The sequence below is a fragment of the Histoplasma capsulatum genome (assembly GCF_000150115.1).
Source record: "Histoplasma capsulatum G186AR genomic scaffold supercont2.15, whole genome shotgun sequence".
Taxonomy (NCBI): domain Eukaryota; kingdom Fungi; phylum Ascomycota; class Eurotiomycetes; order Onygenales; family Ajellomycetaceae; genus Histoplasma; species Histoplasma capsulatum.
Window position 1 is genome coordinate 348919 of NW_025544815.1, and position 21156 is coordinate 370074.

Consider the following 21156-nt stretch of genomic DNA (forward strand, 5'->3'; position numbering starts at 1 on the left):
CAACCCGTCACAGCCAAAGAATCTCACCCACCCACCCACCCCATGAGCTGCAGTGCAGATGGGGATCCGATACCTGACACAGTACACCCTTCCGCACGGACAAGCCGTCTGGCTGCAAAGCACAGCAGAGAGCCATGGCCAGGGCGCGAAAACCGTCAGCAGCGTGGTGATAGACGGGCCCGCGCTGGTATTCCATATCTACAACCGGTTGCTCTCATGGAGCGACGAGCGGTGTAATATCGTGGATGCGCAGCCGTCTGCGGACGAAGTTAGCATTGCCGTCATGCAGTTTCTGCTCTGTTTGGTGGCTCTGGGGGTGAGGATGTATGTATGTCCTGTTTTTTTTCTTTTTTTCCCCCCTCATTCTTACGGCTGTTCATTAGTAGTTGTTGCAGGGCCGAATTTGTTTATTTTATGGACATTTGATTATTTGTCCTTGCTTTGCACTCTTGTTTCTTCTTCTTTCTCCCCCCCGGAACGAACTAGCTCCCTATTCGCTAATGCTCCCGTCCCCCCTTTGTTTTATGTTAGAGAGATGATATATTTCGACGGCGCACTACCGCCTTCTAAACGGCGCGTTCGCCTCGAGCGGATGGAGGGAAGCAGACAGAGCCGCCAGCAGATATGTCGCGACACGGTCGAAGGTTTCAAAGTATCCAGCATCCGCAAAGAGCCCATGGAGATCCATCCGCGTAAAATATTCGGCCGATGCCCGTTACATTGGCGTTTCAAGCCGATGCCGGAGACCGCGTTCGTGGTTCCGACCGTCATTGAGGATCTGAAATACCGATGGAGCCCCGAGGAGGTTGTGAGATGCACCGCCGGTGCTCCGGAATTGCAGAACGTCATTGCGGCATGTGGGGATTATGGAATTGGCGGTGGTGCTGGTCCGAGTATATTTGCGGGGAGGACACAGGTTGTTCCGGGGGAAGCTGATCCGTACTGTGCAATCGCGGCGAGGGAAACGGGCTGTGCGGTTCTCACGGGCGACTCCGATCTGCTCGTGCATGACCTTGGCGCCGAAGGCTCAGTGATATTCATCGATTCAATTGAGACGGGTGACCCCCTGCCGAATTACAAGCTGGCCGGCGCCGGGCTGCCGGGTATTGCAAGTATTTTCAGCATACGGGCAATGCAAGTACGCCCAGCGACAGTCGCCAAGAAACTGGGCGTGCCCAGTTTCCAGCGCCTGGCCTACGAGCTGAACAGAGATTCGCACGCATCGTTTCCAACCATCATCCAGCGCGCCAAGGGCAGCGTGGGCATCGTTGAGAAAAGCGCCAATTACATCGCGTTTATGAAGGAGTATGATCTCGATGGCCATGCGGCCGCGGATTCCTGTGCGTGGATTTCCAACCCTCTCACTGCAATTGCGGACCCGCGCCTCTCGGAGCTGTATGCTCAATATGAATTACCGGCGTTCGCCGTGCCTGGGGAGGCGGCAAATTTCTATCTCCATGACTTGATTGAGCGCCATGACCGACGCACGGTGTGGACGCAGGGAAGCGAATTCCGGCTGATCGCCTACTCACTCTTGAACCAGAGGTACGCTGCGGGTGGTGCCCAGGGGCCGCGGAAGGGGGCTGTGATTGAGCATATGCGCAAGGGGCAGCGGATAGCGCCTGTCCCCTTAACTCTCCTGGAACGCAGGGAGGTGGAGGAAAGACTTGAAGCTTTTCTGCAGCAGGTTAATCTGTTTGTCTCGGCTGTTTATAACGACGACGGTGGTGGTGGTGGTGATGATGATGATGATGGCAATGGCGTTTGTGGCGGGAGTGCACGCGACCCCACTGCTCTATGGAGGGCGTTTGCGCTCTACGATATCCTCGCGCGCATGGCACCCGACGAGAGACCGAGCGTAGGACATCTGCGCAGGTTCTTGGAACGCGGGTATTGTGGGGAGAAGCTGGAGTGGGACGACATCCACCTCCACGCGCAGAGGAAGGCAGTGCTGTACTCGTTGCGCATGCTGAAGGATGTCCTTGCTGCGAGTGGAGAGGCGCCTGAACCAATGCTGGGCGGGGGGTTGACTGCGTTGATATCTGAAGCGACGGGGCTGTTGAGAGATCTGCCGCGGTTGCGCGATTGTCCCCAGCGCACTTGTGGGATTGGGGGGGATGAGGGCGGGGAGGGGCCGCGCAGGGTGGTCGAGGGGTTGGTTTTGCTTCTCAAGGAAGAAGGGGAGGGAGAGGGGGGGCCAGAGCTGGGTGGAAGCCTGGCTGAAGGACCTGACCTGTTGGGTGCGTCTTCTCGCAACCAGGGTGATCGTGGACAGCTCAATAATGCGTCTACGGCTGGAGCGGGAGAGGGATGGATCGGCGCGTCCAAATTGCCGAGTAGTAGGGAAGGGAAGCAGAAGAAGAGGAGGGCGAGCAAGGGTGCGGTCCCCGAGAAAGCACCAACTACCGCGAAACGTGCGACGAACATCTATGATATTCTCCGACAGGTTGATTGAATTTGGTTGCCATTGTATGCGTTGCGTATGTATGTGTCTGTGCACAGGTAGATGACAATTCTGAAAATGAGAAATTCCTTGAGTTAATCGTAGAAGAACGCCATGGCTCCGAGGCACACAATTAGCGCACCGTTTCTGCGAGCAATTTCATGACTTTCTTTCTTTCTTTTTCTGGGTCATTAGCTTGATATTGCCAATCTGTATCTGACAGGTTACTAACGCGAACTAATTGACTCTTAAAATAGAGACAGTATGATTCACTAACTATGAATCGAATCTCACGAAATCTCACCTCACTAATTGATGATAGCTGGCTCAGAGTCCTGAAAATAAACAATATAAGTATAGTTAGATATACGAATAGTTAATCAAAGCGACAATTCAATAATACAAGAAAAAAACAGCTGCTCAAGCCCTAGCATAACTAAAAGAACCAAAAGAAAAAAAACATACATTGCTGTGATAAAAAAAGACAAAAGACATAAACATGAAAATAAAAAAAGGATCGGAAAAAAAGAAAAAGAAAAAGAAAACAATAAATCATAACGCTCATAACCTCTCTATAAACCCGCTTTTTCTATCCGGCGATCTTCCCCGTGTAGCCTCGGCGGTATCAGCCCCAGTAGTAGAAGTAGTTTTAGTAGTCGGCCCCCCAACCTCCGGCCGCGGGCTAGCATCTCTCAAACTGCTCGGCTCAGCCTGATCCGTAAACGGATTCTCGCGGAGCGTAGCGCCATCAGCCTGGCTTCCATACGCGGGCTCCCTACTGCGACTCCGACCCCTCTCCGCCTCTGCGGGTCCTGGCTCTGACTCTCCTCCGTGTAAATCGACCGTTACCGTGCTGGCCGTCGGCCCAGCCTTGGGCACGGTGCCCGCCTCCATCCGCCCGCCCAACTCATACGGCCCGCTTCCGTCCACATGCCTCGTCAGCCCCAGCTCCTCCTGCTCCTCATAATAGCCCGCGCCAGCACCCCCATACCCGCCCTCCCCGACGCGCGAATCCCAGATCTCATCGTGCGCATATGCACCGCCGCCAGCGCCGCCAGCGCCGCCACTGCCAAAGCCACGGTGGCCACCCGCGCCCGCGCCCGAGTCCAATGGCGACTCATACGCGCCCCGCGCGGTGCGCCGGTTGCGCACGGCGTCCCATTTATCCTTGAACCAGTCGCCGATGCCGCCGGCGCGCGGGGTGGGGTAGCTGCTGTCTCTGAGGTATTGGGACGACGACGAGGAGGAGGAGTGGAAGGCGGACGAGAAGGGAATGTAGGATTTTAGGGGGGGTGGCGGGAGGCCGGAGCGGCGGGCGCGGAAGTGGGTGAAGGCTATCCAGGCGAGGTAGGCGAGGAGAAGAAGGAGGACGATTATTATGACAACGACGAACCAGTGCATGGCTTTTTTCTGGTGGTGTTTTGGATTTTGGGTTTTCTTTTTCGGGGGGGTTTCTTTTTCTTTCTTTCCTTGCTTCTTTTTTTCTTTCTTTTTTCTATCTGGACCGGTTTTGTGGCGTGGTTTTGGGGTAAGAGAGGTGGTCCAGGCCGTCTATATAAGAATAGTATGCGATGATCCGCTTTTTGCTAGTTCAGAGACCCGCCGGAGGAATGCAGATGGATCGGTAACCGGTTAGCTATGCCTAACTAGCAGCGGATATCGGCTTGGATGCATGGGAGAGAGGTGTGGAGGAGGACCGAGGGCGCATGTAGATACCAGGCTAATTCGGGGTTGTCGATGCAAGGGCGAAGATGAGCAGTACAGCAGCGTATGGCGAGGGAAGGAGATATATGAGAGAGAGAGAGATATTTGAGCCAGAGATATTTGAGAGATATTTGAGAGAGAGCGTGTGTGTGGATGTCAGTTGCTGAGATTGTGAGCTGAGTGTATTGTCCCAGTCCGGAAAGCGAGATGAGATGTCGGCGCAGCGCCAAGAGCCGCCATCGGCTGAGTCAGGATCACGGCGGGATCTCCTGCTAATAACCATAATAACCAGGTACATAGGATAGGATAGGATAGGTAGGTAGAAGAGGCAAATAGAATAGCTAAGTATGAGTCCACAGCAGCATCCACAGAAGACACAGGCGCCATTGGCAGCCCGGAGCATACACTCTGTCGATGTCTACCTATCTACTCTGTGCTCCTCCGCAATACCCCGTTCTTGATAATCCAGAAAAAGCAATTTCCAGCGCTGCAATTTCCAGCGTAGCTCCTGCGGGCTGCTCGCTGCGGGCTAGAACAGGTGGCGACCCTTGGCTTCAGCGACGGCGTGCAAACAAGCAAGGGATGCGTTTATTTTAAGAGACTCCTGGCTTGTCGGTAATTAAATCCATGTAACCTCCATTTTATTTATTTATTTATTTATCTTTTTGTATACATCTGCTCAGTACGGAGTATATAAATGCATGTCTAGATAGATAATTGATAATTGTTGAAAAATCCACCTGCCTGCGCATCTACAGACCTGTGTGTACTGTTCCGTACAACGTACAATTCGCTCCCTTTCCTATCTCGCAGACCTCAAAAACCCCACAACCCCCCTACAATACCCTACTAGCTCCGCCAACCTCCTCCCCTCCCGCTCCTGCTCAACCTTCCACCGCGCCAACGCCTCCCGCAGCGCTGCCCGCGTAGTCTCTGCCTCGTTGTCGTCCCCACCCCCATCCCGAAAACCAGCACCAGCACCAACACTCTCCCCTTCAACAGCAACATCCCCATGCACCCTCAAGAACACAGCCATCCACGCATTCACAAGCTCAAAGTCCCTCCTCGTCCTCAGCTGTGCGGTCAGCGCCTCCACGAACGCCACCAGCTCGTTCATGCCCTGCTTGCGCCCGTTGAGCAGGCCCGGGTCGAGAGAGCGGATTTCTAGATCGGCTTTGGCGGGCGGCAGGGATTTGAGGTACTCGATGAATGGCGCGTAGTGGTTGCTGTTACTGCTGTCACTGCTGTTACCGTTGTTGCTGTCGGAGGAGCATGAGTGGAGGAGGGCGGTGAAAGTTGAGGGTTGCATGCTGGGGTCATTGGCGAGTTGGAGCTTGGCGATCCGGGATCGTTCGGCCGGCGTGGTCTTCTTGGTTCCTAAGCTGCCTTCTGCTGCTGCTGCTGCTGGTGCGGAGACAAGTTGCGTGGAGGAGTCGGAGTCAGGCTTTGAGAGGGTTGAAGGGAGGAAGAATGGCGCTTTCTGCGGGACCTTGGGCGGTTCTTTGGGCTTGTTTCTTTCCTGTAGATTTTTTTTATTTTTAGTCTCTCCAACAGTTCCAATCGTAGTGGGTGTTTTTTTTTCTCTCATTCTCTTCTCATTCTCTTCCCATTTCTCTTCTTTTGATGTATTAAAAATAAGAGTGGGGCATTCTTCTTACCTTGATAATATCTAGATGCAAGAGTGTCTGCCACCTGCTCTTCGGCGTAATACTCAACGTCATCATATCACCACTCAGCTGCTCCGTCGGCAACAAAGGGCAGTCCTCACCACGGCCGCCCTCCCCCGCATCCTCCTCAAATGCCGCTTCCAAGACAGCCGCCCCACCCTCCCCAGACGCCGTCGGCGCACTGACCTCCACTATAGCATCCTCCTCAATATGTTTCGTCGGCACATGCGTGAACAAGCTCCGGTTGTTCCAGATATTAACCCCGACTCCATCCGCATGCGCCGTCGCCAGGAACTCGCCCGTCGCCGACATCGCGAGCGCAGTGCATGTATTCGCCAGCCGGAACGCGTCGATGAGATGGCCTGTCGGCAGGTCCCAGACGCGAATCACGGAGTCCATGGACGCGGCAATGATCCAGCGGCCGTCGTTGGAGATGCAGAAATCGTTGATCTGGCCCATGGCGCCCCAGAGCTCGCGCACGAGTTTGCGCGTCTCGATGTCGATAACGCGGATGGAGAGGTCGTCGCAGCTTAGCGCGATGAGGTCGCTGGAGGTATTGGCGCGGAGACCCGTGATGGAGCACATGGGGTGCCAATCTAGCTCGTGGAGCAGTTGGCCTGTGAGGAATTGCCAGAACTAGGTATACGCGTTAGAGATCTTGTGTTTACGGTTGGGTTGGGTTGGGTATATATAGTATAACATGGCCGGGGCCGAACCTTCACTTTCCCATCAAGCCCGCAGCTTATAACCGTCGTATTCAATGCGTCAACCATCAGCCCAGAAACGGCACTGGTATGTTTTCCTTCGCCCATTTGGAAGCTTCTTTTGCCACTGGACCCGGTCGCTAGATCGCTCATCTCATCCAATTGCATCATCTTTAACTTTCTTGCTTGGGTGGGGGTTACCCGCGCAGGGAATGACTGTCGATGCATGCCAGATTGGAGATTGTACATATCAATGGAACCACCAGCAGATCCGACTAGTGCAAAGGTGCCACACGGCGAAACCGCGACGCTCTGAAGAAAAGTTAGAGATAAATAATGGTCCATAAAATTTTCAAGCCGTCATTGAATTTGCAGAGATGGACAAACGGGAACCGGAAGAAGCAACGAAAAACAAAATAACGAACCTTAACCTCCGTTCCATCGTGCGTCCCAAAAGCCCATCGCCCAGCTTTCTTCCTCCCCCAAAACCACGTCCTCGCAAATTTATCGCCCCGATGGCCTGTAACAACACTCTCCCACCCAGTTAAGTTGGTCGCCTCCGCAGTGCCGCCCTTCACATTAGCCCATACCGGCCCGTTTGCACCAGCAGCGCCAGCAGCGGTCCCCATGCCCCCGTCCCTATTCAACGAGCATGCCATACAGGTAATTTCAGGAGTCTTGAAGTCCTCCGTCCGCGCTCCCGCAAACCCCCTCTTCTTCTTCTTTAACTTCACATGGCCCTGCGACAGCTCCGTACTCTGCGAATCCTTTCGCAGACTCAGGCCCCATAGGCTGCGGTCTTTGCTCGCGCTGAGGATCCATTTACCGACGGAGTCGGAATCGTCAGAGGAGGCCGGGAGGAAGCGGAGGGTTGTGATGGGTGCCGAGTGGCCGCTGCGCGAGTGCAGGGGGCGAGGGACAGGGGAGAAAGGGGTCTCGTCGAAGATCCAGGAACGCAGGGCGTTATCTGTGCCTGTGGATATTAGGACGGGTTGGCCGTGTAGAAACTCGATTTTGCTAACGCCGGGCTCTTCAGACGAGGATGATGAAGAAGAGGACTCGTGTGCGTCGCGCAGGACGCCGGTGATCTTGCCGCCGTTGTTCAGGTCCCACATGGTGATGTCGCCACTGTCAGCGCTGGCAGTGGCCATGACGCCTGCTTTGCGCCCGTCGTGGCCAGCGCCCAGTTCGTCAGTGCGGAAGGAGATGCAGGTTATTGGAGAGAAGGGAGTGGTAGAAGAAGTGGAAGAAGTGGAAGTGGGGGAGCGGAGGTTTAGGACAACCTGGTCCGTTCTGACGTTGTGGATGGTCAGGGCTCCGCTGCTGTAGGCGGTTGCGATCAGGGAGAGGGCGGGCGTGGGCTGCATGGCAGTAACGGCGCCTGCATCTGGTGTTGTGGGGAGGATGGTGTAGACAAGTTTCCCCGTTGAGAGGTTCCAGATATCAATGCTACCATCCTGGCGGCCCGCGAAGATCTTGTTGAGGTATGTTGGCATATTACATATCCGGCCTGTCAGGACTCGAGTGGTGCCACCAGACGTCACTGATGATGCTGCTGCTGATGACAATGTCTTTCGTTGGCTGGGAGGGATGAGTGTGGTGTAATGCTCGAAGGTCGTAGATTTCCACACGCGTATGGTTCTGCAACCGCATCCGACAATCCACGAGCCAAACACGAGTAACTGCTCAATCGGCTCGGTTGCTCCTATTGCTCCCGCAGTGGCTGTTGGTGAGGCGGGGAATGGCAACTCTCCGATCTTCTTCCCGCGCTTGAAAACCCAGACACCTTGTGCGGATTCGTTGGCCAGCGATCCACTACCCCAGGCAGCCAGCACTTTATCTTTCCAGGCGCATATCGCCGTTATAGCCGCGGGGGTTTGAGGGCGTGTGAGGAAGACGAGGCTGAGGCCACGGCGGAGGTCATACGTCTGTAGGGATCTGCCTACGGATGTAGTGATTTGGAACGTAGTTTTGCCCAGCGGGACGGAGGTGAATGGCACTGTAGTTGGGGATACAAGTCCTAGAGTCTTTTTGCATGTTTCCAATACGGATTGTTAGTTGCAGAGGTCAGCCTTTTGCACAAACGGGACGGCTCAAGAGGAATAAAAATAACCTAGACGCACTCTGAAGGGGGAGAATATCCGAGAGCTCGGAGGGTGAGCAGCATCTTGAGACACAAGCTGGCCTGGGGCAACCTTCTGTCTCTTCGCAACAGGGAACCCGAAGGCATCGCTGTCAATTGACGGCATGGTGTGTCTCTGCGATGAAGTGATTGAGAACTCAGATTAGATGCTCATGGTCGGGTGGGTTGGCATGCGACGATGGGACAAATTGGAGGTTGGAATATTTTTCTCTTGGCTTCAGAAAAAAAACCACCAGCCCTTTCCAGCCAAGAGAAATCGAGCAGACGAGTGTTTTGCTTTTTCCAGGATTTCTTTTTCTTTTCGCCTTGAGGGTGTGTTGCTTTAGCTAATTTTTTCTTCTGCTGGCTGTCGGTTTTTACCCTTTTGGGCCTAACAAGGAACGCCCCAAGAAACATTTTGCGAGTTTCTAGAGGCGGCGAGACGACGCGCACAACAGCATCAATATTTGATTGATTGACCAGAAAGCGAACAGCAGGCGCATGTGGATAGTCCCTCTCTCGCCGTCTCCCGTTTCCACTACTAGTTTGGCATATTATCTACCCGATACACTTGCTGTCCCCCCCCCTGATTCCGCAGAATTTGCCATTGAACCCATCTTGGCGGAGGCTTTTATACTTCATCATTGGCATCATCACCGTCTGTAAATACGTCAACCAGCACAACATCGACAGCAGCAACGACAACAACTTCCAGGACAGGAACCAGCAAACCGCATAGATCCACGTACGGCCAACGAATACGCAATGGGGCTGGAATCCGGAGCCAGCAGTGGTTGCTCACAATAACTCACAGCAACTAGACTAGTCCATCCCGCTGGATTGCCAGGTGGCTCAAGTTACTACCTGCCTTACGCACTGATATTTGGTTGTATATATTCCTGTTTTTATATAAATATATGCCCACATGGCCGCGGATACAACGGACACGGTGAAAGCCACACCTCTGGAGACGGACACTGAGACGGATACTACGGAGGGAACAGACAAACCAGCTCCCGAGAGCTGCCGCCCGCAACAGAGACAAGACACCGCAGGAGGACCGGCAACAGCAACAACACTACCATCGCCAATGCCACCACCAGCACCTACATCAACCCTCTCAGACACAGACGCAGGCGCAGATACACAAGCCCAGCAGCCACATCAGGTGCAGAGACCGGCTGCGGCTTCTCCCTCAGGTTCTGCGGCTGCTCCTGCACCCAAACAAGCCAGCCAGTCGCCCGGTCAATCACGGTCACCGGGGAGCTTCTCTTCCGATCGCAGCATGGCGGCCGGAAGCTCTGCTAATAATGCTGTTATGCCTGTATCTGCCACCACTAATGCTCAAACCGCGTCAAGCTCTGGAATGCCCTCCGCCATTCGCTCTCGACCAAGTCAGACCTGTCTTCCAGAGAGAGATCCTCACAGAGACTCCCACCGCGTATCCTTCTCCTCCCTAAACTCTCTGGCTTCCACCATCTACTCCGTCACTGGTGACCGTGTCCCAAGCACTGGCACTTCCAGCGTTAACGGTTCCATCAAAAGCGGCATGGAGGGCTCCGCTGCGAGGAATTCCTCTGGCTTCCTGGGTTTGAGCATGAACATGGAAACGCCAGCAGGTACTGGAGATTTTACAACTTCTCCTACTATGGCCTCCTCGCCTGGGGCGGGAGCAGTAGGTGTGCATCCCCTGTATTCAATTGTTCCCTCCATCTAGGATACGCATCGCCTCTAACAGCAACAGTATCTCCCACCCAATCATCCTCTCATGTACCCCGTAGCGATGCAGGAACTGATGGTCGTCCTACCACAAACTGGGTGAGCCGCCCTGCAAGATCATCCAGTCGAGCGCCAAGAAGGCTGAGCGGGAGCACGGGAGCAAGCAGTGCGAGCGAAGTTGATCGTAAGTTACACGAGAAAATAAAATCCATTTTTCTTTTTTCATGATATGGTTTGCGAGAATATATCAAACTGACCAAATACAAACTCCGCAATAGCCAAGGTTCCGTTTATCGGGAAGATCGGGGTGTGTGCCCTGGACGTCAAGGCTCGCAGCAAACCTAGTCAGAATATCCTTACCAGATTGCAGTCAAAGGGCGAATTTGAGGTTATTGTGTTTGGCGATAAGGTCATTCTTGATGAGGGTACGTTTCTACTAGCTCTCTCCTCCTGTCTCTTCTTGCAAGAATATCTAAATAAATCAAAAGATATACATACTAATATTGGTTATTTATAGATGTGGAGAATTGGCCAGTGTGGTAGGAACCCCTCCATTTCGTGTAACGGTATATCGCAATACTCAATGCAGCAGTTACTAATGATATGTTATATAGTGACTTTTTAATTGCATTTTTCTCCGATGGATTCCCTCTAGACAAAGCAATTGCATACGCCAAGCTGAGGAAGCCCTTTTGCATCAATGACCTTCCCATGCAAAAAGTCCTATGGGATCGACGTCTTTGCCTTCGTATCCTCGACCATATGGGTGTCCGAACCCCGAAAAGGATGGAGGTTAACAGAGATGGCGGTCCCAGACTCGAATGCCCAAAACTCGCGAAGCACGTATATGAACTCACTGGAGTAAAGTTGGAGGGACCCGACGACGGAACTGGTGGCGGTACTCCCAGAACACAGTCTGTGTGCATGTCCGAAGACGGAGAATCCCTCATCGTCGATGGCAAGGTTTTTAGAAAGCCATTTGTCGAAAAACCAGTCAGCGGGGAGGATCACAATATCCACATTTATTTTTCCAAAGACCAACAATATGGTGGTGGCGGCCGCCGGCTTTTTCGCAAAATCGGTAATAAGAGCTCCGAATACGATCCGAACCTTAATATCCCAAGATCGGTTCTTGAGAAGGATGGAAGTTACCTTTACGAGCAGTTTTTGAGAGTTGATAATGCTGAGGATGTCAAGGCGTACACGGTAGGACCTGATTTTTGCCACGCAGAGACCCGCAAATCCCCCGTGGTTGACGGCCTTGTCCGTCGGAACACGCATGGCAAAGAATTGAGATACATTACCAAACTGAGTAAGGAAGAGGCTGCTACGGCAACCAAGATATCCAACGGCTTTGGGCAAAGAATATGTGGCTTTGATATGCTTCGTGTTGGCGACAAGTCTTATGTGATCGACGTCAACGGCTGGAGTTTTGTCAAAGATAATAATGATTATTATGACAAATGTGCGAAAATCCTGCGCGAGATGTTTATCAGCCAGAAGCTGCGCAGGGAAGGGAAGATCGAACACTTGGAAGGCCCCCAACACGAGACGCTCTCTCCGCGCAAAAACATTAGCGGTTCCCACCGACAGACACTCAAATCCCTCTTGAGAACGCAGGGTCAATATTACAATCAAAAACCCCAGCAGGGTGTTTCTGCAGAGACGACTCCCGCGCCAAGCTCCTTGCCGACACACTTTTCTGATGCAACTGACTCGATACCGCATTCCAAGGGTTTTTCCACCAAGCTCGACAGGCAGCATACTTTGAAATCAACAGATGGCATCTCTTCAACTCAGCCCTCTCCGACGGAGCCCATTGTCGCTCCGCCCCCGGCATCGAAGCATTCGTGGAAGTTAAAAGGGATGGTCGCTGTAATCCGCCATGCCGATCGGACCCCAAAGCAGAAATTCAAATTTACTTTCCATACGCAACCATTTATTGACCTTCTGAAGGGACATCAAGAAGAAGTTGTAATAAAGGGGGAATTGGCCTTACGCAGTGTTTTGCACGCGGTTGTTATTGCTATGGAGCAAGGTATCGAGGATGTTGAAAAGCTTAAACTCCTTCAAGCATCACTTCATCATAAGGGAGGGTGGCCGGGAACGAAAGTCCAGATCAAGCCGATGTTCAGACGCCGAAATCCTGATGAGATGCGGAATAGAGGCCCTTCTATTAACCCCTTGAGCCCTGTCTCTGAAAACCCTGCCGGAGGTAAACTTTTTGAAGAGAGGACGGGCGCCGGAGGAGCAAACGAGGACCACCAATTTTCGCTCTCCCAGAGTAGAAGTAATTCTCTGTCTGGTCCGACTTTCTCCCGTTTTTCGGCCGTGGAGAATGATTTGGTTTTAGATAAGCTTCAATTAGTGATTAAATGGGGCGGTGAACCTACACATGCTGCGCGGTACCAGTCGCAGGATGTGGGACTCAATATGAGGGATGACTTGAAGCTTATGAATAAGGAGGCGTTGAATGATGTCCGGATATTTACCAGTTCAGAGAGGAGAGTCAGCACAAGTGGTAAGTTTCGTAGAACTATCGGTCTTTTATTTACATGTAGAAAGCTCTTCTGACCTTGAAAACAACAAATTTCTAGCACAAATATTTGCCTCCGCGTTCCTTGACCAGAAGAACTTGCCTGAAGATTTCATCCAAGTGAGAAAGGATCTACTTGATGATTCGAATGCTGCAAAGGATGTAATGGACAAAGTCAAGAAGAAGCTCAAGCTACTTTTAAGGGAGGGAAACTCCGCCCCGCCTCAGTTTGCATGGCCAAAGGATAATTTTCCTGAACCCTCAATTGTTCTGTCAACTGTGGTTGAACTCATGAAGTTCCATAGAAAAGTCATGAGGTACAATTTCTCAAGGCTTGAGAGTGAGCTAAGCTCCACCTCCGGAAACGGCTCTGATGGCCAAAGCAAAAATGGTAATCAAGACACACCAACCCTTGCTTCCATTCAAGGACGTTGGTGTGCTGGAGAAGATCCCCAACTGTTCAAAGAAAGATGGGAGAAACTATTTGCGGAGTTTTGTGATACCGAGAAAGTTGACCCTAGCAAATTGTCCGAACTGTACGATAGTATGAAGTTCGACGCGCTGCATAACCGTCAGTTCCTGGAGTGGGTATTCGTGCCCCCTGATAGCATGCTTAAGGGAGATGGCTCCAAATATTCGAGCCAGGGCTCTCCGAATGATAAACCGAACCCTCCCAGTCTGGAGAGTGTTGAATCGGGTAGCAATAAGCCACAGGGATCTCAACAGCAGCAATTGAACGATCGGAGCAACAGCAACGGCGGTGATTTTCATGGAGGAGGTGATAAAGGTGACGACAAACATCACAATTCCAACACTTTCGCTCAGCGTCTCGGGCTTAAAAGAAGATCCCTTCTGGACTTATCGTTAATGCAACCTATTGGGCCGTTGGAAGATTGGTATGACTCTTATTTCAAACTATATCCCGGCTGCGCCCAGACGAAGACCAAAATCGACAAGAGGCTCTCAAGGCTGCGCCAACTCTACAAACTCGCGAAGGTGCTTTTCGATTTCGTAACCCCGCAAGAATACGGAATTGATGATGATGAGAAGCTCGAAATCGGCTTATTGACCTCTCTCCCCTTGCTACGGGAGATAGTTATGGATCTAGAAGAAGTCCAAGCATCCCCGGACGCCAAATCGTTCTTCTACTTTACTAAAGAATCACACATTTACACTCTTCTGAATTGTATTCTGGAAGGAGGCATTCAGACTAAGATCGCACGCCGCGCCATCCCCGAGTTGGATTACCTCTCCCAAATCTGCTTCGAGTTGTACGAAGCGCAGGATAGTGAGTCGGCGATGTTTTCATATTCCATTCGCATCTCTATTAGCCCTGGGTGCCACACGTTCGATCCGCTAGACGTGCAGTTGGATTCAAGGCATGCGATTGGGTGTGCGCCGCGAAGAAGCTTGACGGCGCATCAGGATTGGAAGGAAGTTATTGAGACGTTGAAGGCGAAGTTTGATACGTGAGTAATTTTATTTTTCTTTGATTTTTCGGTTGTTTATTTTTTTGTGGTAAAAGGGCAGGGGAAGTGGGAGGGTTTTGACAGCAATGTTTATCTCGTATTCGGGTTTAACTAACTGGATGCGATAAATGCACGTTATAGGGTGAAACTTCCCAAGTCATTTATTGCGGTCAATTTGAGCGATAAGCTTGCGGCGGCGAAGTATTTCAAGGATGAGGAGCAGGAGACTGCTGTTGCGGACAGTGGGTGAGTGAACGAGCGAGCGAGGGGGGAAAAGGATGTGTCACAATATCAGGTGTTGGGTGACTTTTACTTCTCATTGTTAATCGTTTTATGTGTATCATATATTTCCATTGGTCATATAACTATGGGAGGGAGTTAAAGAGAAGAAAATAAAGCAAGTGGAGGGGCTGGATGAAGATTTCGGTGGCTGGGTGGTGCGAAATGGATTTGCATGGGCGGCTGTTTCTGTATCTTTCTTCTAATAAATAGCAATAGTTACCCGTAAACTAGAACTAGGCTTCACAAATAAAATGGATTTATATTATTCGTTTTTATGTTTATATTCTTTATATTCCCCTCTTCTCTCTTGTGGTTAGAATATGTCTCGTGAACCGCCAGGTTGTTCGTATACTGTAGGATTGGATTATGGGATTATAAATGAGGTTATATTGCCTACTGTCAACTATTTTTTCTAGGATGTAAATAAATGTATACCATTAAGCTTCCTTGTCTTGCATGAGGCTTTGAACCTCAAACGCTCTCGGTCAAGCTAAGTTCCTTCGAACTAACAATGTCAATACTCTCTCAGGGTCTCGTGGACATCGAGCATGTTTCCCACAACACGTCTACGAATAGCCTAGCATACATACCAACGGGCCAGGAGAAGCATGGCTCTGGCAAGATACAAGCAGTCATTCAAGAGGACCGCATCGTCGCGGTCGTTCCTTGTCCTGAAGACTCGAGGCTCACGTCGTATATCTGGCTGGAAGCCTCAGACCCTCCTCCCCCAGCCGGACTACCAGATAAGCAGAAGCAGCCTGAGTATCCATATGTGCTGAAACGGTTCGAGGCGGCGGGGGAATGCCCCGCATCACTCCGCGAGTTCATCGGCAGTCCGCAGTCCCATCTTTACCCCGCCAAGCTATCGGCTTCCTCCTCCACCAACCCCGCCGACCGCAACAGCCTCCATATCATCATCTCCACCCTCTCCGGCACCCACCAAGCCACCCTCTTCTACACCACCCTGCTCAAACCCCTCCTCACTACCCTCCACCTCCACGAATACCAGGACTACTGCACCCACATCACCTCCTCCGCCGACACAATCACCCACCTCACGCAAACCATCTTCCGCCCGCGCGCCCAGCGCGGGATCGCGCAGACCATCATTCTCCTGGCTGGCGATGGCGGGCTGGTTGAGCTCATACAGGGCCTGACGGCCGTTAGGGCTGCGGACGACTTTGTGTCTCCTGTTGTGGCGCTGGTGCCGATGGGGACAGGCAATGCAACGGCGCATTCTGCGGGGATTGTGTCGGGGCGGGATGCGACGATGGGCTTGCGGGGGTTGGTGAGCGGGGTGGCGAAGCGGTTGCCGATGTTTGCGGCGCGGACTTCGAGGGGCGCGGAGTATGTGACGGGTGGGGGAAGGGGGCGGGAGCCTGTTTTCGTGTCTGATGGTCGCGGTGGTGGTAGCGAGGGCGGGGGTGGTGGCGGTGGCCCCGAGATTTATGGTGCTGTTGTGCTTAGTTGGGGGATGCATGCGTCGCTCGTGGCAGATAGCGATACGCCTGAATACCGCCGTTTTGGGCGGGAGCGGTTCCAGATGGCGGCGAAGGGGTTGCTGTTTCCCGCTGACGGGAGTAGCCCGCATGTTTATAGGGGCAGGATCAGCGTCACGACGAAAACTACAGATGCGGTGACTGGGGGGGACATGCTACGGACACGACTGCTGGAGCGGAGTGAGCATATGTATGTACTTGTCACGCTCTGCTCGGCGCTGGAAAAAGGCTTTATGATATCGCCTGCGTCCAGGCCGTTGGATGGGAGGTTGTGGTTTGTGCATTTTGGGCCGCTGAAGTCGGAGGCTGTTATGGAGGTTATGCAGCTAGCGTATGATGAGGGTCGGCATGTGGTTGACATGCGCGATGTGGTAGGGTATGAGGAGGTTGAGGCTGTTAGGATCGAGTTCTGTGAAGGGGAAACGGAGGAAAGGTGGAGGCGGATTTGCATTGATGGGATGATACTGGTAGTGGAGGATGGTGGGTGGGTGGAGGTGAGGAAGGGGGAGAGAGAGGCTGTGAGGTTAGTTGTGCCTGAAGGGAAAGGAGTTGATGACAACAGCGAGAGGAGATATATTAACTAGAATATGCTGGGGGATTGTTGGTTTTATCGGGAATGCAGTTGGGCTACTTATAGAGCTTTTATACGCGATGTGTCCTCCATATACGCGGGAATTATTATTAGTCTTAGATCTGGTTTTATATTATATTATATTATATATTTATATATATACATAGATGATATGAGCATAAGCCTGGAACTTCTATCTACTAGAAACAAAGGTCATGCTCGATGCCCATGGAGTATGGTGTGCAGTACGTATATCCAATGCGCGGCCCTTATATCAACTTGCCGAGAACAATAGGGCAGCAGCTATCCCAGGGAGACTTAGCAGGGGAAACCATAGGTATTGAAATACGGTCCGGAGGCCGGGACCGGTTTCTTAGTGGGCAGCAACTTCAGCGGAAGAAGCAGTGGGCGGAGAGCGGAGAGCGGAAGACCGTTTGTAAGGGCGGAGAAACGGCGGAGAAGGGTCTGTAACGGGAGACGGGAATGACGTCATTGGTTACAGCCGGAGATGGTAATTTACCGTTACGAGATCCGAGCGTAACCCGGTGACACAGCCTGTATGTCACATGAAATCTTGAAACGATCTTCATCCGCATCCTCACCTGCTCGTTCTGCATTTTCCATCCCCCACTTGCTGTGCTGACGGGAGAAAGAAAGTACGTGGAATGGCTGCATGCTGCTGCTGTCGCTGTTTTCATAGCTCCTGTTTCTGGTAGACGATGTTCAGAGCGACTGCGCTTATCTCACAACCAACCTTTGGCCAACTCCAAGGTGCTCTAATGCACGGCCCGATAAATGCACCCCGGCCCAGCCGTTATCGTTAGAGCGATCTGTGAGGTTCGCAAAGCTCTCCATGCTTGTTACGCCGCGTCTTTATCGGCTGGCGCAGATACCAGATAACGGCTTGCGGGCTCCTTTCTCCTACCACCCATCTTTCAGTACACTGACTGGCTGGGACGTTGAGCCAGCGGAATACGAACGAGCAGCGGAGATGCTGCTAGTGCATCAGGTTGGCAGTGTCCGTGTTGGGGAAGTGGTCCGGTATAATTTTGCCTGAACCTTTCAATAAAAAAAAAAAAAAAAAAAAAAAAAAAAAAAAAAAACCACAAAGTTTCATGCTGATTCGGAACAATCAGGTTTACGCTCACGTATACCCCTTCTGCAGATCGCATCCTCCCCACACCTACGGAGCTCTTCGTCAAGGTTAGAAATACCTCTGCGATACCGCTGCGCGCCGCGTATTTGCACGGCCCTTACACTCTATATACTTCCTGCTACCCTGCATCTTTTGACCCAAACCGGAAATACGAGGATCATGAAACCCGCGGGCTCCCGCAATTCGAACCAAACCTGAAAGCGGGCGGGGCTTTCGACTCAGTGATCCCAGTGCCAGAGGACGTCCAGTCGTCGACCTCCGCAGCAGATCAACAGAGCATTACTTGGATAATCGAAATCGCATCGCAGGTGATATTTTCAACTACAGCGGCTGTAAACTTCGAGGTCCTCGTTGGGAGAGACCTGAAGTCCTTGGAACTTGGAATTGGAAACTCAACGAGCTTGCCTGTTCCGGGTCATGTTCGCGAGCTTGCCAGACGCAACTCAAAGAGCAAACATAAAAATCCCCCAGGCCCCATGAAAGGGGTATACTCCACGGCAGTCAAACTAGTTATTGATGATACAGCAAGCCTATGGAGTACACCGCGATTCCCATCCTGGAGTGAGAAGGAGGACCTTCGAAACTTGGAAATGGAACAGACGGAGATTGCTACGGAATCTCAGAAAGTTTCCGATGCAAACTCGGCTGGGGAAGCAGAAAACCGAAAAAAACGGAGAAAAGTTCATTTCGTCGTCCTAACGCATGGACTACATAGTAACATAGGGGCCGATATGTTATATCTTAAGGAGAGTATAGATGCTGCTTCAAGGAAAGCTCGGGAAGATGCGCGGAACGAGCGAAAGAAGGCAAAGAATTCACAGCCTTCACAGCCAGCTGTATCTACCCAGGATGCTTCCGATACACCCTCGGTAGATAGACAACATACTGCTTCAGAAGAAGATGACGACGATGACGAGCATGTTATTGTACGCGGATTCCCCGGAAATGTAGTTCGCACCGAAAGGGGTATTCAGTATCTGGGGAAAAGGCTAGCGAAATATGTCCTTCTCATGACTTATCCGGATCAGCCATATCTTCCTCTCAAAGAATCCCGCAGCAAATTTCGGGCATTTGCTGGCAACAAAGATTCCACAGGCTCGAGTGGCCGTGCATCTCATTCTGGAAGTACAATATATCGGCACGAGCCGAAGAAAAACGATTACGGTTACCAGATAACGAGTATCAGTTTTATAGGACACTCTCTTGGCGGCCTCGTCCAAACGTATGCCATTGCTTATATACAAAAACATTCTCCTGAATTTTTTGACTGCATCAAGCCTATCAATTTCGTTGCTCTTGCATCCCCATTTCTTGGTCTCAGCAATGAAAACCCGATCTACGTTCGTTTCGCTTTAGATTTTGGACTCGTTGGTCGCACCGGTCAAGACCTTGGTCTGTCATGGACTGCCCCGACAAAAATGCGAAGTGGATGGGGTGCGATGATAGGAGGATTGGGAAATGATTCTCCTACCGCTACCCATCATGCGGATCCCAAATCAAAACCACTTCTCAGGATTCTTCCGAGCGGCCCTGCTCACCAAGTTCTCAAGAAATTTCGAAATCGTACCGTATACTCCAATGTTGTAAATGACGGAATTGTCCCATTACGAACCTCTTGCCTCCTTTTCCTAGATTGGAGAGGCCTAGATCGAGTTGAGAAGGCTAGACGAGAAAGCGGCTGGGTCGGAACCATGGCCGAGTGGGGTTGGGCCGAGATTACGGGAGCTAACGTTAATACAAATTCAATTCGCTCAACTAAACGCCCTACAAACTCTGAACCTACAAATTCTGCCAATGACGACAACGAGGACGATAAGGTTAAAAATGGAAAGTTGATCCCTTCAACTAAGAGAGAGGAAGGCGAAATCCCAGAGCCACCGGCTGAGAGCCCAGAGGGACCAAGTGGAAGTTTCGAAACCAGTCCAGAACTTCCCAAACAGTCCCAGTTTTTGACTGTTGCTCGTAACACTGAACCACCGGGTGATACGCAACCCGTTAAATTGGCTCCACGCTCTTATCCGAATCCATTCGCCGGTTTCCTTTCCTTGTTCAGACCACAGGGAAAAGGCCACAATCAAAGCAAAAGCTCAAAAATCTATAGGCGGAGCCAGACAGTCGGTAACAATGAGTTGGCCGAAACCCCATGGACGGACGGTCGCTCCCGCTCTCCACGCGCCGAACCAGCCAGAGGCGATTCTTTTCATCCGGAGGATGGCCACCACGCCCCGCCAAAGACAACAATTCTAGAAGCGGCGGGCGATGTCCTCAAACCGCCTCTACCTTCAACAGAGTACATCCTGGACCCTTCAACCCGTGCCAGGACTATCTTCCATGATCGCGTATACCACCCATCGGATATACCCCCGCCGCCCCCAAAAAAGAATCGCAGCTTTTTTCCAACTTCTAGCACCAGTAGCCTTCCTTCACCTACCGAGACGGCGAAAAGTATAGATAACCAGTCTAATAGCTCACTAATCCAAACGACTTCCGATTCGGTCCTTGGTACAACCAGTGGCATGAAAGTCGAGGAGAAAATCGCTCGCGCCTATCATCGCGACTTATCCTGGCGCAAAGTTCTTGTACGCCTTGAGCCCGACGCACACAACAACATTATAGTGCGTCGTATGTTTGCAAACGCGTATGGCTGGCCCGTCGTCAAACACCTCGTCGACACTCACTTTGCAAACACAACCGCGGCAAAGACGGCAGACGAGTTTGAGAGCGGTGCTGAGCGTGCTATGCCTACAAGCCGCAGCCCCTCTGAATCCGGCAAAGAGGTCATTGGCCAAGTTGATCCGCCGGGCAAATCATCAACGCTAACTATCCAGCAACCAAAGCCCGAGAACCAACACCCACCTGAGTCATCAGAGACCATGGACGCACTGCGGGCCCTGTTGTCCCCAGCTACCCCAAACCGCATATTACCAGATGCCAAGACGGACATCACTAATTCTATCGACCCACACCAGCCGCCCATGTCTGTCAGCCGAATGTCCTCTTCTCAATCAAAGACTTCCCATGCAGACTCCTCTCGATGGACAGATCGGTATTTCGACGACGAGGACGGTGAGGGTTATGACTCGCAGGACGAAGCGCATTTTGCTGGAAGTGGTATTCGTGCGTTGTCAGCAGCTGACAGCTAGTGATGTTATTTTGCGAGTAACGAGCCGATAGAAGTCTCCGGTGACGAAAGTTGATGCTAGAGGAATGAGTAAAGCGGAGGATTGCGAAGTTTATAGAACTGCTGCGTCGACCAGGGGCGTTGGAAATGGACGGATTGGGGG

General features: G+C 51.8%; 6 protein-coding genes across 6 annotated transcripts; 4 read left to right on the forward strand and 2 right to left on the reverse strand.

The window, feature by feature from the left end:
* Positions 1-58: 58 nt before the first annotated feature.
* Positions 59-2455, forward strand: HCBG_08348 (uncharacterized protein; the record flags this gene model as incomplete). The annotated part of the gene is made up of 2 exons (XM_045435397.1): positions 59-324; positions 532-2455. The coding sequence occupies 2 exons, from the start codon at positions 59-61 to the stop codon at positions 2453-2455; spliced, it is 2190 nt and encodes a 729-aa protein (XP_045283889.1).
* A 330-nt stretch (positions 2456-2785) lies between these two features.
* On the reverse strand, positions 2786-3844 carry HCBG_08349 (uncharacterized protein; the record flags this gene model as incomplete). Its single annotated transcript, XM_045435398.1, has 1 exon — positions 2786-3844. One exon carries the CDS (start codon positions 3842-3844, stop codon positions 3005-3007), a length of 840 nt encoding a protein of 279 aa, XP_045283890.1.
* A 1105-nt stretch (positions 3845-4949) lies between these two features.
* HCBG_08350 (U3 small nucleolar RNA-associated protein) lies at positions 4950-8767 on the reverse strand (the record flags this gene model as incomplete). The annotated part of the gene is made up of 5 exons (XM_045435399.1): positions 4950-5666; positions 5806-6450; positions 6531-6830; positions 6944-8545; positions 8642-8767. 5 exons carry the CDS (start codon positions 8765-8767, stop codon positions 4950-4952), a joined length of 3390 nt encoding a protein of 1129 aa, XP_045283891.1.
* Positions 8768-9565: 798 nt separating this feature from the next.
* HCBG_08351 (inositol pyrophosphate synthase) lies at positions 9566-14614 on the forward strand (the record flags this gene model as incomplete). Its single annotated transcript, XM_045435400.1, has 7 exons — positions 9566-10319; positions 10385-10543; positions 10638-10784; positions 10877-10898; positions 10974-12880; positions 12957-14364; positions 14506-14614. The coding sequence occupies 7 exons, from the start codon at positions 9566-9568 to the stop codon at positions 14612-14614; spliced, it is 4506 nt and encodes a 1501-aa protein (XP_045283892.1).
* A 543-nt stretch (positions 14615-15157) lies between these two features.
* On the forward strand, positions 15158-16729 carry HCBG_08352 (uncharacterized protein; the record flags this gene model as incomplete). The annotated part of the gene is made up of 1 exon (XM_045435401.1): positions 15158-16729. One exon carries the CDS (start codon positions 15158-15160, stop codon positions 16727-16729), a length of 1572 nt encoding a protein of 523 aa, XP_045283893.1.
* Positions 16730-16944: 215 nt separating this feature from the next.
* On the forward strand, positions 16945-21015 carry HCBG_08353 (uncharacterized protein; the record flags this gene model as incomplete). Its single annotated transcript, XM_045435402.1, has 3 exons — positions 16945-17179; positions 17433-17757; positions 17853-21015. 3 exons carry the CDS (start codon positions 16945-16947, stop codon positions 21013-21015), a joined length of 3723 nt encoding a protein of 1240 aa, XP_045283894.1.
* Positions 21016-21156: the final 141 nt, after the last annotated feature.